The sequence below is a fragment of the Elephas maximus genome, chromosome 2 (assembly GCF_024166365.1).
Source record: "Elephas maximus indicus isolate mEleMax1 chromosome 2, mEleMax1 primary haplotype, whole genome shotgun sequence".
NCBI classification, from domain to species: domain Eukaryota; kingdom Metazoa; phylum Chordata; class Mammalia; order Proboscidea; family Elephantidae; genus Elephas; species Elephas maximus.
Genome location: NC_064820.1, coordinates 766,423 through 781,398, shown reverse-complemented (window position 1 = coordinate 781,398; position 14,976 = coordinate 766,423). Strand labels below are relative to the sequence as shown.

Genomic DNA, 14,976 nt, shown 5'->3' with positions numbered 1-14,976 from the left:
AGAGGACTTGAAAGACTTATTGATAAAGATCAAAAATCACAGCTTTCAGTATGGATTACACCTCAACATAAAGAAAACAAAGAATTCTCACAACTGAACCAATGAGCAACATCATGATAAATGGAGAAAAGATTGAAGATGTCAAGGATTTCATTTTACTTGGATCCACAATCAACAGCCATGGAAGCAGCAGTCGAGAAATCCAAAGACGCGTTGCATTGGGCGAATCTGCTGCAAAGGACCTCTTTAAAGTGTTGAAAAGCAAAGATGTCACCTTGAAGACTAAGGTGCGCCTGACCCAAGCCATGGTGTTTTCAATCACATCATGTGCATGTGAAAGCTGGACGATGGATAAGGAAGACCGAAGAAGAATTGACGCCTTTGAATTGTGGTTTTGGTGAAGAATATTGAACATACCATGGACTGCCAAAAGAATGAACGAATCTGTCTTGGAGGAAGTACAACCAGAGTGCTCCTTAGAAGCAAGGATGGCGAGACTGCATCTTACGTACTTTGGACATGTTGTTAGCAGGGATCAGTCCCTGGAGAAGGACATCATACTTGGTAAAGTAGAGGGTCAGCGGAAAAGAGGAAGACCCCCAGTGAGATGGATTGGCATAGTGGGAACAATAGGCTCAAGCATAACAACGACTGTGAGCATGATGCAGGATTGGGCAGTGTTTTGGTCTGTGGTACATAGGGTTGCTATGAATTAGAACTGACCCGAGGGCACCTAAGAACAACAACAACAAGCAAACAACAAACACCTTTCTGGTATTCTCTGCTTTCAGCCAAGATCCATCTGACATCAGCAAGGATATCCCTTGTTCCATGTCCTCTTCTGAACCCATCTTGAATTTCTGGCAGTTCCCTGTTGATGTAGTGCTGCAGCTGCTTTTTAATGATCTTCAGAAGATTTTAATTTTGCATGATATTAATGATATTCTTCATTAATTTCTGCATTCTGCTAGATCACCTTTCTTTGGAATGGGCAAAAATATGGATCTTTTTCCAGTCAGTTGGCCAGGTAGCTGTCTTCCAAATTTGTTCGCACAGATGAGTGAGCACCTCCAGAGCTGCTTCTGTTTGTTGAAACATCTCAGTTGGTATTCAGTCAATTCCTGGAGCTTTGTTTTTTCTCCAATGCCTTCTGTACAGCTTGGACTTCTTCCTTCAATAGCATCAGTTCTTGATTATATGCTACCTCCTGAAATGGTTGGACATCAACCAATTGTTTTTGATGCAGTGACTCTCTCTGGGTACAGAAATTATTCTACCCTCACACTTGAGTGATAGTCTGAGTGAGTATAGAAATTCTCAGTTTTGGGGGCAGGGTCAAGATGGCGGAGTAGTCAGATGCTTCCAGTGAACCCTCTTACAACAAAGACCCAAAAAACAAGTGAAAAGATTACATTTATGACAAGCTAGAAGCCTTGAACATGAAAGGCAAAGTTAGGAAATGGACTGAGCAGCAGGGGGAGGGAGAGATGGTTCATAAGTGGAGAGGAGTTGTGGGATCTGAATTGCCAGGAACCCTCAGAACCATTCCCGGGAGTGGCTGTGGCAGGCTGGTGGTACCGTTAGGCTGCAGTTTCCTCAGGGAGAAACATCCAGCTGCATAGCCTACTCATACCTCCAGAACCAGAGAAGAACAGCACTCTTGGCAAAAGCTAAGTACTTGCATATATTTTACCACACCCCATGCCCTGAAGCTGGCTTCAGTGGCTTTCAATTTCCCTGGGCCTGAGATAGGTCCTGTTGCGTGACCTGAGCCCTTCTCCCAGCCTTGGAGAAGGAATAAATTCATAATGGGGGAAAAGATAATCTGCCAGCTCCACTAATCTGGGGAGCTCAGGACAGAAGCAGCTCCTGTCCAGGCATAAATAGTCCACAGACTTTGAATAACTTTCCCCCCTGCATGGACCCATGCAGGCCTATTTCAGGAGAATAGGCTGTTGTTACCAGACTGCAACTGTTTCAGGTGTGCGGGAGAGGTGGGTGTTTGATGTTTGACACCACTTTGCCTATTAAACAGGGTCCTCGCCTACCCACATCAGGGGCCTAAGGACTGGTGGCTCCACTCAGGTCACCCAACCACCCACGACTGGGGTCCAAGGATAACTGATACCTCCCAATCCTCACAACCAAAAGCATTGGGTGCCCAAGGTCTGTCTACACAACCTACCAACTTGTGTGCTCTAGGGAATAGGGATGAGCTTTCCTCACAGATACTTGGGGGATGGTTGTCAGCCCCCTGTCTTGTTCAGAGCTTGACCCCCTGCTGCAACCAGATACATGTACCTATACCAATCACTCCTGCCCCTCTAAGACTGTAGGACAGAGCCTGTACCACACACTTGATGACCAACTACCTGGACACCTGAGCTGAATCCATACAAGAAAAGTGAATGGACCCCTAGGCTCATATACCTGGTAACAGCTCTAGCCATCTGGTGACAGGATGTTAGAGCTTCAAAGGCAAAAACAAGCAAGCTAGCTCACTCAAGCAGCCTATTTGGGCATATCAGAACAAAACAAAGCAAGAAGCTAGGATACAGTAAGCAAACATAAAATAAACTAATACAATAACTTATGGATGGCTCAGAGACAATAGTCAATATCAAATCACATAAAGAAGTAGACCATGATCACTTCAACAAGCTCTCAGAACAGGGAATTGAGGGATCTTCTGGATGAAGGTGCCTTCCTGGAATTACCAGATGCAGAATTCAAAAGATTAATATACAGAACTCTTCAAGACACCCGGAAGGAGATCAGGAAGGAGATGAGGCAATATGCAGAACAAGCCAAGGAACACAAAGGTAAAGCAGTTGAAGAAATTAAACAGGTTATTCAAGAACACAATGAAAAATTTAATAAGCTGCAAGAATTCATAGAGAGACAGCAATCAGAAATTCAAAAGATTAACAATAAAATTACAGAATTAGACAGCTCAAAAGAAAGTCAGAGGAGCAGAATTGAGCAAGTAGAAGGCAGAATTTGTGAGATTTAAGATAGAGCACTTGCCACCAGGATACTTGAAGAAAAATCAGACAAAAAGAATTAAAAAAAATGAAGAAACCGTGAGACTCATGTGGAACTCTATCAAGAGAAATAACCCACAAGCAACTGGAGTACCAGAACAGGGAGGGATAACAGAAAATACAGAGAGAATTGTTGAAGATTTGTTGGCAGAAAACTTCCCTGATATCGTGAAAGATGAGAAGATATCTATCCAAGATGCTCATCGAACTCCATATAAGGTAGATCTTAAAAGAAAGTCACAAAGACATATTATTATCAAACTTGCCAAAACCAAAGATAAGAGAGAGTTTTAAGAGCAGCTAGGGATAAATGAAAAGTCACCTACAAAGGTGAGTCAATAAGAATAAGCTTGGTTAACTCAGCAGAAACCATGCAGGCAAGAAGGCAGTGGGATGACTTATATAAAGCACCGAAGGAAAAAAAAATTGCCAGCCAAGAATCATATATCCAGCAAAACTGTCTCTCAAATATAAGGATATTTCCAGATAAACAGAAGTTTAGGGAATTTGTGAAAACCAAACCAAAACTGCAAGAAATACTAAAGGGAATTCTCTGGTTAGAAAATCAATAATATCAGATATCAACCCAGGACTAGAACACTGGGCAGAGCAATCAGATGTCAACCCAGATAGGGAAATCACAAAAATAAATCAAGATAAAAAAATACTCAAAACAGGTAAACAGCGATGTCATGGGTAAAAGAAGACAACATTAAAACAAGAGGAACTAAGAAATGTAGTCATAGATCTTTTATATGGAGAGGAAGACAAGGTGATATAAAGAAATGTAAGTTAGCTTTAAACTTAGAAAATTGGAGTTAATATTAAGGTAACCAAAAAGGAGACTAACAGTCCTGCTCATCAAAATAAAACACAAGGAAAAAAATAGAGACTCAGCAGAAACAAAACCAACTACAACGAATAAGAGGAAAAGACAATACATAAACATAAGCTACTCAGCACAAAACATCAAGTGGGAAAAAAAAAACACACAAAAAAAGACATCAAAATGACAGCGCTAAACTCATACCTATCCATAATCACATTAAACGTAAATGGACTAAATGCACCAATAAAGAGACAGAGAGTGGCAGAATGGATAAAAAACACGATCTGTCTCTATGCTTAGACTTAGAGACACAAACCAACTAAAACTCAAAGGATGGAAAAAGATATATCAAGCAAACAACAATCAAAAAAGAGCAGGAGTGGCAATATTAATTTCTGACCAAATAGACTTTAAATTTAAATCCATGACAAAGGATAAGGAAGGACACTATATAATAACTAAAGGGACAATATACCAGGAGGATATAACCATATAACTATATCCATATCCATATAACCATATGAGTTTGGTATAACCATATTAAATATTTATCCACCCAGTGACAGGGCTGCAAGATACATAAACTCTAACAGCATTGAAAAGTTAGATAGGCAGTGCCACAATTATAGTAGGAGACTTCAACACACCACTTTCAGTGAAGGACAGAACATCCAGAAAGAAGCTCAACAAAGACACAGAAGATCTAAGTGCCACAATCAACCAGCTTGACCTCGTAGACATATACAGAACACTCCATCCAACAGCAGCCAAGTCTACTTTCTTTTCCAATGCACATGGAAATTTCTCTAGAATAGACCACATATTAGGTCATAAAGCAAGCCCTAGCAGAATCCAAAACACTGAAATATTACAAAGCATCTACTCTGACCATAAGGTCATAAAAGTAGAAATCAATAACAGAAAAAGCAGGGAAAAGAAATCAAACACTTGGAAACTGAGTAATACCCTGATTAAAATGACTGGGTTGTAGAAGACATCAAGGATGGAAAAAGGAACTTCATAGAATCCAATAAGAATGAAAACACTTCCCATCAGATCCTTTGGGACACAGTGAAAGCAGTGCCCAGAGGTCAATTTCTATCAATAAATGCACACATACAAAAAGAAGAAAGGGACAAAATAAAAAAAAAATTATCCCTACAATTTGAACAAATAGAAAGAGCAACAAAAGAAACCCTCAGGCACCAGAAGAAAGCAAATAATAAAAATTAGAGCAGAATTAAATGAAATAGAAAACAGAAAAACAATCGAAAGAGTTAACAAGACCAAAAGTTGGTTCTCTGAAAAAAATAATAAAATTGATAAACCATTGGTCAAACTGACAAAAGAAAAACAGGAGAGGAAGCAAATAACCCGAATAAGAAATGAGATGGGCGATATTACAACAGACACAACTGAAATTAAAGGAATCATATCAGATTACTATGAAAAATTGTACTCTAACGAATTCGAAAACCTAGAAGAAATGGATGAATTCCTAGAAACTCACTGTCTACCTAAACTAACACAAACAGAGGTAGAACAACTAAATAAACCCATGACAAAAGAAGAGATTGAAAAGGTAATAAAAAAAAACTCCCAATAATAATAATAATAAAAAAAGCCCTGGTCCGGACGGCTTCACTGCAGAATTCTACCAAACTTTCAGAGAAGAGTTAACACCACTACTACTACAGGTATTTCAGAGCATAGAAAAGGACGGAATACTACCAAACTCACTCAATGAAGCCACCATATCCCTGATACCAAAACCAGGTAAAGACACCACAAAAAAAAAGAAAATTAGAGCCCTATATCCCTCATGAACTTAGATCCAAAAATCCTCCACAAAATTCTAGCCAATAGAATTCAACAATATATCCAAAAAATAATTCACCATGACCAAGTGGGATTCATACCAGGTATGCAGGGATGGTACAACATTAGAAAAACAATTAATGTAATCTACCACATAAATAAAAGAGAAGAATCACATGATTTTATCAATTGATGCAGAAAAGGCCTTTGACAAAGTCCAACACCCATTCATCATAAAAGCTCTCAGCAAAATAGGAATAGAAGGAAAATTCCTCTATATAATAAAGGGGATTTATACAAAGTCGATAGCCAACATCATCCTAAATGGAGAGAGCCTGAAAGCATTCCCCTTGAGATCGGGAACCAGACAAGGGTGCCCTTTATCACCACTCTTATTCAACATTGTGCTAGAGGTCCTGGCCAGAGAAATTAGGCTAGATAAAGAAATAAAGGGCATCCAGATGGGTAAGGAAGAAGTAAAAGTATCTCTATTTGCTGATGACATGATCTTAATACACAGAAAACCCTAAGGAATCCTCCAGAAAACTACTGAAACTAATAGAAGAGTTCAGCAGAGTATCGGGATACAAGATAAACATACAAAAATCAGCTGGATTCCTCTGCACCTACAAAAAGAACATCAAAGAGGAAATCACCAAATCAATACCATTTACTGTAGCCCCCAAGAAGATAAAATACTTAGGAATAAATCTTACCAAAGACGTAAAAGACCTATACGAAGAAAACTACAAGACACTATTGCAAGAGACCTACATAAGTGGAAAACATACCTTGCTCATGGATATGAAGACATAACATTGTAAAAATGTCAATTCTACCAAAAGCCATCTATAGATACAATGCAATTCTGATCCACATTCCAACTACAGTTTTTAATGAGATGGAGAAAAAAATCACCAACTTTATATGGAAGGGGTAGAGGCCCCGGATAAGTGAAGCATTACTGAAAAAGAAGAACAAAGTAGGAGGCCTTACTTTACCTGATTTTAGAACCTATTATATCGCCACGGCAGTCAAAACAGCCTGGTACTGGTACAACAACAGATACATGGACCAATGGAACAGAATTGAGAATCCAGACATAAATCCATCCACGTATGAGCAGTTGATATTTGACAAAGGCCCAGTGTCAGTTAATTGGGGAAAAGACAGTCTTTTAACAAATGGTGCTGGCATAACTGGATATCCATCTGCAAAAAAATGAAACAAGACCCATACCTCACTTCATGCACAAAAACTAACTCAAAATGGGTCAAAGACCTAAATATAGAATCTAAAACAATAAAGATCATGGAAGAAAAAATAGGGACAACTTTAGGAGCCCTAATGCATGGCATAAACAGTGTAGAAAACATTATAAAGAATGTAGAAGAAAAACTAGATAACTGGGAGCTCCTAAAAATCAAACACCTATGCTCATCCAAAGACTTCACCAGAAGAGTAAAACGACTACCTACAGACTGGGAAAAAGTATTTAGCTATGACATTTCTGATCAGTGTCTTATCTCTAAAATCTACATGATACTGCAAAAACTCAACTACAAAAGGACAAATAACCCAATTAAAAAATGGACAAAGGATATGAACAGACACTTTACTGAAGAAGACATTCATGTAGCTAACAGATACATGAGGAAGTGCTCAAGATCATTAGCCATTAGAAAAATGCAAATCAAAACTACAATGAGATTCCATCTTATTCCAACAAGGCTGGTATTAATCCAAAAAACACAAAACAATAAATATTGGAAAGGTTGTGGAGAGACTGGAACACTTATACACTGCTGGTGGGAATGTAAAATGGTACAACCACTTTGGAAATCGATTTGGCGCTTCCTTAAAAACTTAGAAATAGAACTGCCATACGATCCAGTAATCCCACTCCTTGGAATATATCCTAGAGAAATAAGAGCCTTTACAGGAACAGATATATGCACACCCATGTTTACTGCAGCACTGTTTACAATAGCAAAAAGATGGAAGCAACCAAGGTGCCCATCAACGGATGAATGGCTAAATAAATTATGGTATATTCACACAATGGAATACTACACATCGATACAGAACAGTGAGGAATCTGTGAAACATTTCATAACATGGAGGAACCTGGAAGGCTTATGCTGAGTGAAATTCATCAGTTGCAAAGGGACAAATATTGTATAAGACCACTATTATAAGAACTCAAAAAATAGTCTAAACAGAGAAGAAAATATTCTTTGATGGTTACGAGAGCAGGGAGAGAGGGAGGGAGAGGGGTTTTCACTAATTAGATAATAGATAAGAACTATTTTAGGTGACGGGAAAGACAATACACAATACAGGCGAGATCAGCACAACTCGACTAAAAAAGCAAAGAAGGTTCTGGAATAAACTGCTTCAAAGGCCAGCGTAGCAGGGGCAGGGGTTTGGGGACCACGGTTTCAGGGGACATCTAAGTCAATTGGCATAATAAAATCTATTAAGAAAACATTCTGCATCCCACTTTGGAGAGTGGAGTCTGGGGTCTTAAACGATAGCAAGAAGCCATCTAAGATGCATCTATTTGTCTCAACCCACCTGGACCAAAGGAGAATGAAGAACACCAAAGACACAAGGTAATTATGAGCCCAAGAGACAGAAAGGGCCACATAAACCAGAGACTACATCAGCCTGAGACCAGAAGAACTAGATGCTGCCCAGCTACAACTGATGACTGCCCTGACAGGGAACACAACAGAGGACCCCTGAGGGAGCAGGAGAACAGTGGGATGCAGACCCCAAATTCTCATAAAAAGACCAGACTTAATGGTCTGACTGAGACTAGAAGGACCCCGGAGGTCATGGCCCCCAGACCTTCTGTTAGCCCAAGACAGGAACCATTCCCAAAGCCAACTTTTCAGACAGGGATTGGACTGGACAATGGGATAGATAATGATACTGGTGAAGAGTGAGCATCCTGAATCAAGTAGACACATGAGACTATGTGGGCAGCTCCTGTCTGGAGAGGAGATGAGAAGGCCGAGGGGGACAGAAGCTGGCCGAATGGACACAAAAATAGAGAGTGGAGGGAAGGAGTGTGCTGTCTCAAGAGCAACTAGGAGTATGCAGCAGGTGTATATAAGTTTTTGTATGAGAGCCCGACTTGGTTTATAAACATTCACTTAAAGCACCATAAAAATTGAAAAAAAAAAAGAAGATAGTCTCAGTTTTAAGCAGTTTCCTCAGAACATTTAAAGTGTCTGCGTGTTTGGTGCCCAGGGCTGCAGAGGAGAGACCTGATGCCAGCCTGATCTGTGCTCTCTTAGTCTCTTCTGCACAGACCTTCATGCCACTCTCCCCTCATGGCCACCTGGCTGTGGTGGGCGTGCCTGACCTGAGTCAGAATTGCAGTCTGCCTAGCTCACCCAGGCCAGCGTCTGTGCCGCGCCGGCACCGTGCTGCTGAAGTGTGCCACTCCCAGTGATCGTCATGCTGGTCCCCGCACTTCCTGCTGGTCTCCACTCTAATGTTCCACTCCCGCTCTGTCTAAAACCGCCTGCGGGCCCCTCTGTTACCTGCCTTCATTTCTCCTCAGAGCACTTCTTACTGCCGGATGATACAGTATTTATTTGTGCGTTTATTGCCTGTCTCCCAACTAGAAGGTAGCCTTTAGGAGGGCAGGCATTTTTGTATCGCGTCCATTCTTTCTCCCTCTTTAATCTACTGTGAAGGCTGAGCTCCATGCGCACTTAGAAACACTCCTGAGTGAGTGCCAAGTCCTCTCCTGTGAGTGAGGTGCGCGGCCCTGCGTGGCTGTGCCACCTCCCGTTGCCTTTCCTGGGCTGTCCCTTGTCTCCCTTCTTTCTAGCTGGGTCCCACATGTTGAGGTTCTCAGATAACCCCCATCTGCGTACGTATCTCAGTTTATCTCCAGAATACCTAGAGCACCTCGCAGGCATTACCGCTATCCGTGGGACTTGTGGAGCCTTGGCTGCCAGCTCCCCGGAGACGCTCCATGCCGTGTGTGCCTGTTTGCCCCACAGAATTCAGGGAATGCACACTGAGGGCGGGGGGCCCGGGCAGTGCCCACCCAGGTCCTGTCCCTTGGAGGGTGGGGCGGAGCCTGCTGCAGGCCTCACTCTCTGGCTTGGGTGTCATGGTTCAGTGCCATGTAAAACAGTTTACCTCTTCCTCATTGTAAAATAGCACCCGTAGGAAATGTGAAAAACACAGATGAGCACGAGAGGAAACTACCCATCATCCTGACACCCAAAGAAAAGCCCGATACCATCTTGCTGTGGTTTCTTCCCACCTTTTTTTCTCACAAGACATTTCTTAGACTGAGTTTGAAGCTTTGTAAAAGACATTTCTCCTCTTCGATGAAGCGTTCGCACAGCAGCTCTGCAAACTGACTAACACTTCTAGAAAATTCTGAGCAGCTTTTCCTTCTCAAGACATCAGAGATCCTGTGGTGAACATGTGGCCAGTCCCCTGAGAAACTACTGTTTCAGACACAGAAATGGTGTCAGTGATAAAGCCGGAACCTGACCCCAGGCCCCTCCCTGCCTTTATTACCTCTGGGATCCCTTCAGAGCTATCACTGGGCACCCTTGCCCTTGTGGAGGAGGGCCGCTCCCATCCACAGGCCCGCCCCAGGGCTCAGCCCCGGGGCGGGCCTGTGGACTTTCTCCTGCAGGCCCGGTCTCCTGCGATGTCCCTAATTTAATTCCTGCTCTCCACGCTGGCCTCTTGTCCCCTCCCTCCCCCCACCAGCCCTCCATTTTTAGGGTGTCCTGGTGCCCCCTAAAGGTGAGGATGGTTTTCTGGCCAGTGATTTGCGCGTCAGGGCCATCTTGGGAGTGGGAGGGGACAGGTGGGGGGCCTTGGGGCGCTCAGGTCAGGGCTAGCTTCGTTAGATCCCTCTGTCTATTTTGGGGAGTCTTGCAGTCTGGTTTCTCAGAAAGCCCCCCATGCTGGGCCCTGCCGTCCTTCAGCCAGAAAGTGTTGAGATCCCAGAATCTGGGGTTGAGGGTACCATGGACTCTCCTGCCTGGATTCGGGTCTGCCTGTACCCACTTTGGTGGTACTGTGGTAACACGTTGCCCCTGCTCTCAAGGGGCAGTGGCAGCACCCTCAGGTTCAGAGACTTATCCTGTCTTGGGGCATGGAGGGACATCTTTGGGACCCTGAGGGCCCGGCGGGGTTGGCCTCCATGGCCTGTGTCCCAGCCCGGCCTCAGCCCAGATGGCATCCTCTGCCAGGTCTGGGCACGAGCAGGGAGGCACATGAACCCGGGACGTCCTCAAAGCCCCCAGGGACCCGACACTCTGCTCCGGTCAGTGGTAGGCTCCACATATGTATGCTCAGACACATGCAAGCTGCTGTCCCTGTGACCCCTGCAGGCCACCTCACACAGCCCGCCAATGGGAGGCTGTGGGTTCAAGACTACAGGGAGGGCAGTGGGGGCAGAGGTGAGTAGGGGGCCCAGGGGCCAGAGGCCCGGGGGACTGGGTTTGCATGTGGCCAGGCTGGACCCCCAGCCGCCTGGCCCGAGGCCCCCGGCTCTCCCAGAGGAGCCCCCATCATGGGGGGGTGGTGCAGGTGCTGGGAGGAGCCAAAGTGCTCCCCACACCTCTCTCCTGCATGCCTCATGGGCAGCTGGCTCTGCGCCCTCCTGCTGACCAGGAGCTCGCCCGAGGAGGCCCTGGGGCTGGACGCACTGCCCCGGAAGGCCTCCTGTATCTCACCCGAGGAGGCCCCGGGGCTGGACGCACTGCCCCGGAAGGCCTCCTGTATCTCACCCGAGGAGGCCCCGGGGCTGGACGCACTGCCCCGGAAGGTCTCCTGTATCTCACCCCTGCACCATCTGAGTGCCTGCAGGGATGACCACAATGACCGCTTTCTTCTCCACTTCTCCCAGCAGCATGGCTGACAGCAAGGCCAAGACTACCAAGGCCGCCAACAAGACACCTCCCAAGTCTCCGGGGGACCCCACGAGGGAGAAAGCAGCCAAGCGGCTCTCGCAGGAGTCAGAAGGCGCCCCTGAGGGCGCAGCAGCCCCGGAGCTCAGCGCCCTGGAGGAAGCCTTCCGCAGGTTTGCGGTGCATGGGGACACGCGGGCCACGGGCCGCGAGATGCACGGGAAGAACTGGTCCAAGCTGTGCCGAGACTGCCAGGTCATTGATGGCAGAACCGTGACCGTCACTGACGTGGACATTGTCTTCAGCAAGATCAAGTGAGTGTGGGACTGGCCACACGGCACCCCAGTGCGGGGCAGGGTGCCTGATACCCATCCTGCCACTCCTTCCCGCGGCTCTTTGTCACGTCCACTGTGAAAATGTCCGTGTGCAGAAAAATTGAAATAATGGTCCAGGGCAGACCTGTGTCTCCACCACACAGCTTCCATGTGTCCATGTGTGTCCCTGTGTGTATGAGGGTATATGTGCTTGCATGTGTGTGTATGTGTGCACATGTCCCTGTATGGGTATGTGTGTGTGTGTGTTTCATTCTGTGCATACCTGTGCATGTGTGTACCTGTGTGCAGTACACGTGTGGTGTGTACATGTGTGGCATGTGTCCTTGTGTGTGTGTGCACGTCTGTGCATGTGTGTGCGTGTTCACACATCTTTTCCCTGGACATGTGGGGGTAAGCAGAGATGTTTCCGCGCCTCCCCCCACACGTCAAAGCACCTCTGAAGGTAAAGCCCCCTTCACTCCTAGTGCCACGGTCACACCTGAGAAGTCACAGCTGCCCTAGCCCAGCGCCTGTCCCCCTAGTCGCCTGTTGTTGGAAGAACACGCTTAGGCCTGCGTTATTTTACGTTGTTCTTGATTCGTGTGCCCTCGAGGCTGGTATGCTGCACTTTGGTTGTTAGTTGCTGAGACCTTGTTGTCTTTTCACCTCGAGCAGCCACCCACCCCCTGTCATTCATGGCCTGGACTCTCAAAGGGGCCAGGCCAGGGGGTGGGAGAAGGGCCACACCCTGGAGTTCACACTGTGGAGGTCCCTCAGGTGCGGGGGTAGGAGAGGGGCCGCGCCCTGGAGGTCACACCCTGGAGTCCCTCAGGTGCATGGGTGGGAGAAGAGCTGCACCCTGGGGGCCTGAGAGGCCTGCAGGTGCGTAGGCTGTGCTTCTCCCTAAGACCTGGGGTTGGCCCACAGGGTTTTGGCTTTGTGTGTGGAATCTGGGCCATGTGTGAACCTGGTGACCGGTGGCTTGGCACAGGGCGGCAAACCGGGTGCCCACTTGCGATAGGTGGCCTTCCTCTCATGCTTCTCCCTGTGGCGCGATGTGGGAGGATGTTTCCTTGTGGAAAGCCATGTTGAGGGACGTGAAATTTGTCCAGATTGGTCCCCCAAAATTTTCAACCCCCTGGGCTCCTGCTGTCTCCACAGGGGCACATGGGCAACAGGGCTAAAACTACCAGTTAATTCCGCTACCTATTGCCCCACACAGCCCATGAGAGGCTGCAGGAGAAAACAGCCATGTGGGCTGTACAGCTGTGAGGAGGTGGGTGGACACTGAGCCGGCACACCCCGCCGCTCTGGCCACCCCAAGTCTGCCCAGGCCCGCTTGGCCTGTCCATCTGCCCGTGGCCCTGGGAGGCTGTGACAGGATGGAGTCTATTTCTTGTGATGACCCATGTTTGACCTGCTGACCCAGGAGCTAGTTTTGCCCACATGGGCATGAGCATGTGTGTTTATGTATGTTGCACACATGTATGCATAGACATGCAGCTCTCCCTCCACGCACATAATAGGTGGATGCAGCTAGGGAGAGAGCAATCTAGAACAATCCAGGAACACCAGAAGGATCCGCACGTCCCAGTGGTGATTATCATTCCTGGAACTGACTCTGCAGCAGCTTTATCTTTGCTTAGTGCCTGTGTGTGTGTTACAGAATCTCCTCGATAAACAAATAGTACTTAGATTCAGGCCATCCTTCACGAAGGGAAAGCGCTTTTCAAAGGGGAAGCATAACTGGGAGAATTCAGGAGGTTGAAGTTAGGTTCTGCTGCCAGGAGACCTCTCACTAGGTGTGGGTGTGTGGGTGCGGTGGGTCCCTGCTCCAGGCGTGTAGGCGAGGTGGGTCCATGCTCCCAGGAATACAGGGGGCTCGACGCTGGGCCGAGTGCTCCTGGAGCCGGGCAGGCCCATCTGGGCTCCCGTCCTTGACCACTCGGCCTCCGTCACCCACCGGCTTGCCCTGTGTCAGGCAGCAGGTGGTGGAGGTTTTCTTAACCGTTGCCCACAATTCCTTCCACAAAGCTTGCCGTCAGGCTACAGTACACGCAAACATATGTGCACGTGCACAGGTGCACACACGGGTACAGGTATATGTGCACGTACCTCACATGTACACTTATCACCCACACACATACATGCATCCACATGAACACATACACCCATGCATAGACATGGCATGGGCACACACATACCCGCACATGCACACGTACACGCATACACACATGCACTCACAGAAATGCACGTGTGCACACAGTATACATGCACACACACCTGTGTGCACATACATGCATGCAGACACAAGCAGAACTAATGTTCTAGCACTCTCGCCAGGTCCCTAGGTGGTTAGCATGGTTATGACTCCATTTTGAGGATAGATACACCAGAGAGGGATGTGGTGCCCAGGCCAGGCGAGCCCAGGATGGCAGCGGCCAGGATGGCAATGCCCCAGGTTGGCAGTTCATGGGGTCCTGCTGGAGGGGCTGGAGAACTGAGCGGGGGAACCAGGTACTCAGGGGAGGTGGTGAGCGGTTGGAGAGGGCCACCTGGGGTTGTTTCACTTTTGCACTTTGTAGAGTGAGATTTCTGGGGGGTGGCCTCGTCTGTGGGGTCGGTGGTACTCTAGGGTGCAATACCTGAGACTGCTGTGCCCGCTGGAGGTGGCAGCAGCTCGGCCATGGCAGAACCACCTTGCCCTGCCCAGGGGTGTGGCGGGCCATGATGGGCTGGTGTGGGTGTTGCCCGCCCATGACCTGTGACAAGCCTGATTGCCGGTCACTTGCTCTGTTGATGGCTGGTTGCCGTGGCTCCGGGCCCAACGCCAGCCCCGGATACCCGCTGGCCTCTGTTTGGACCCTGTTGCCATGGCAGCGTCTGTTTGTTGTGATGTTACCATGTGTAAACTTTAAACAAAGTTTCTGCAGTCCTTCACTAGCTTTGTGTGGAAGCCTGCTGCTAACTGGGATGAGGGCGCCTCTGCCCGCCCGTGGGAACTGACAGCAGTGAGGCAGGATCCCCGGGGCACAGGGAGTGTCCCTGGGACAAGTGTGAGGAGCCCCACC

The 14,976-nt window shown here is 47.0% G+C and overlaps 1 protein-coding gene across 3 annotated transcripts in view; it reads left to right on the top strand.

The window, feature by feature from the left end:
• The window catches only part of TPPP (tubulin polymerization promoting protein), a 58,644-nt gene that overhangs the window by 28,421 nt on the left and 15,247 nt on the right, over window positions 1–14,976 (top strand). For 2 of the 3 annotated variants that reach the window (XM_049859955.1, XM_049859941.1), the window contains exon 2: window positions 11,591–11,905. In XM_049859955.1, coding sequence (XP_049715912.1) covers window positions 11,595–11,905 — 311 coding nt within the window. In that variant the 5' untranslated portion in view covers window positions 11,591–11,594. The remainder of the gene's footprint in view (window positions 1–11,590; window positions 11,906–14,976) is intronic. The other variant, XM_049859948.1, reaches the window with a different exon arrangement.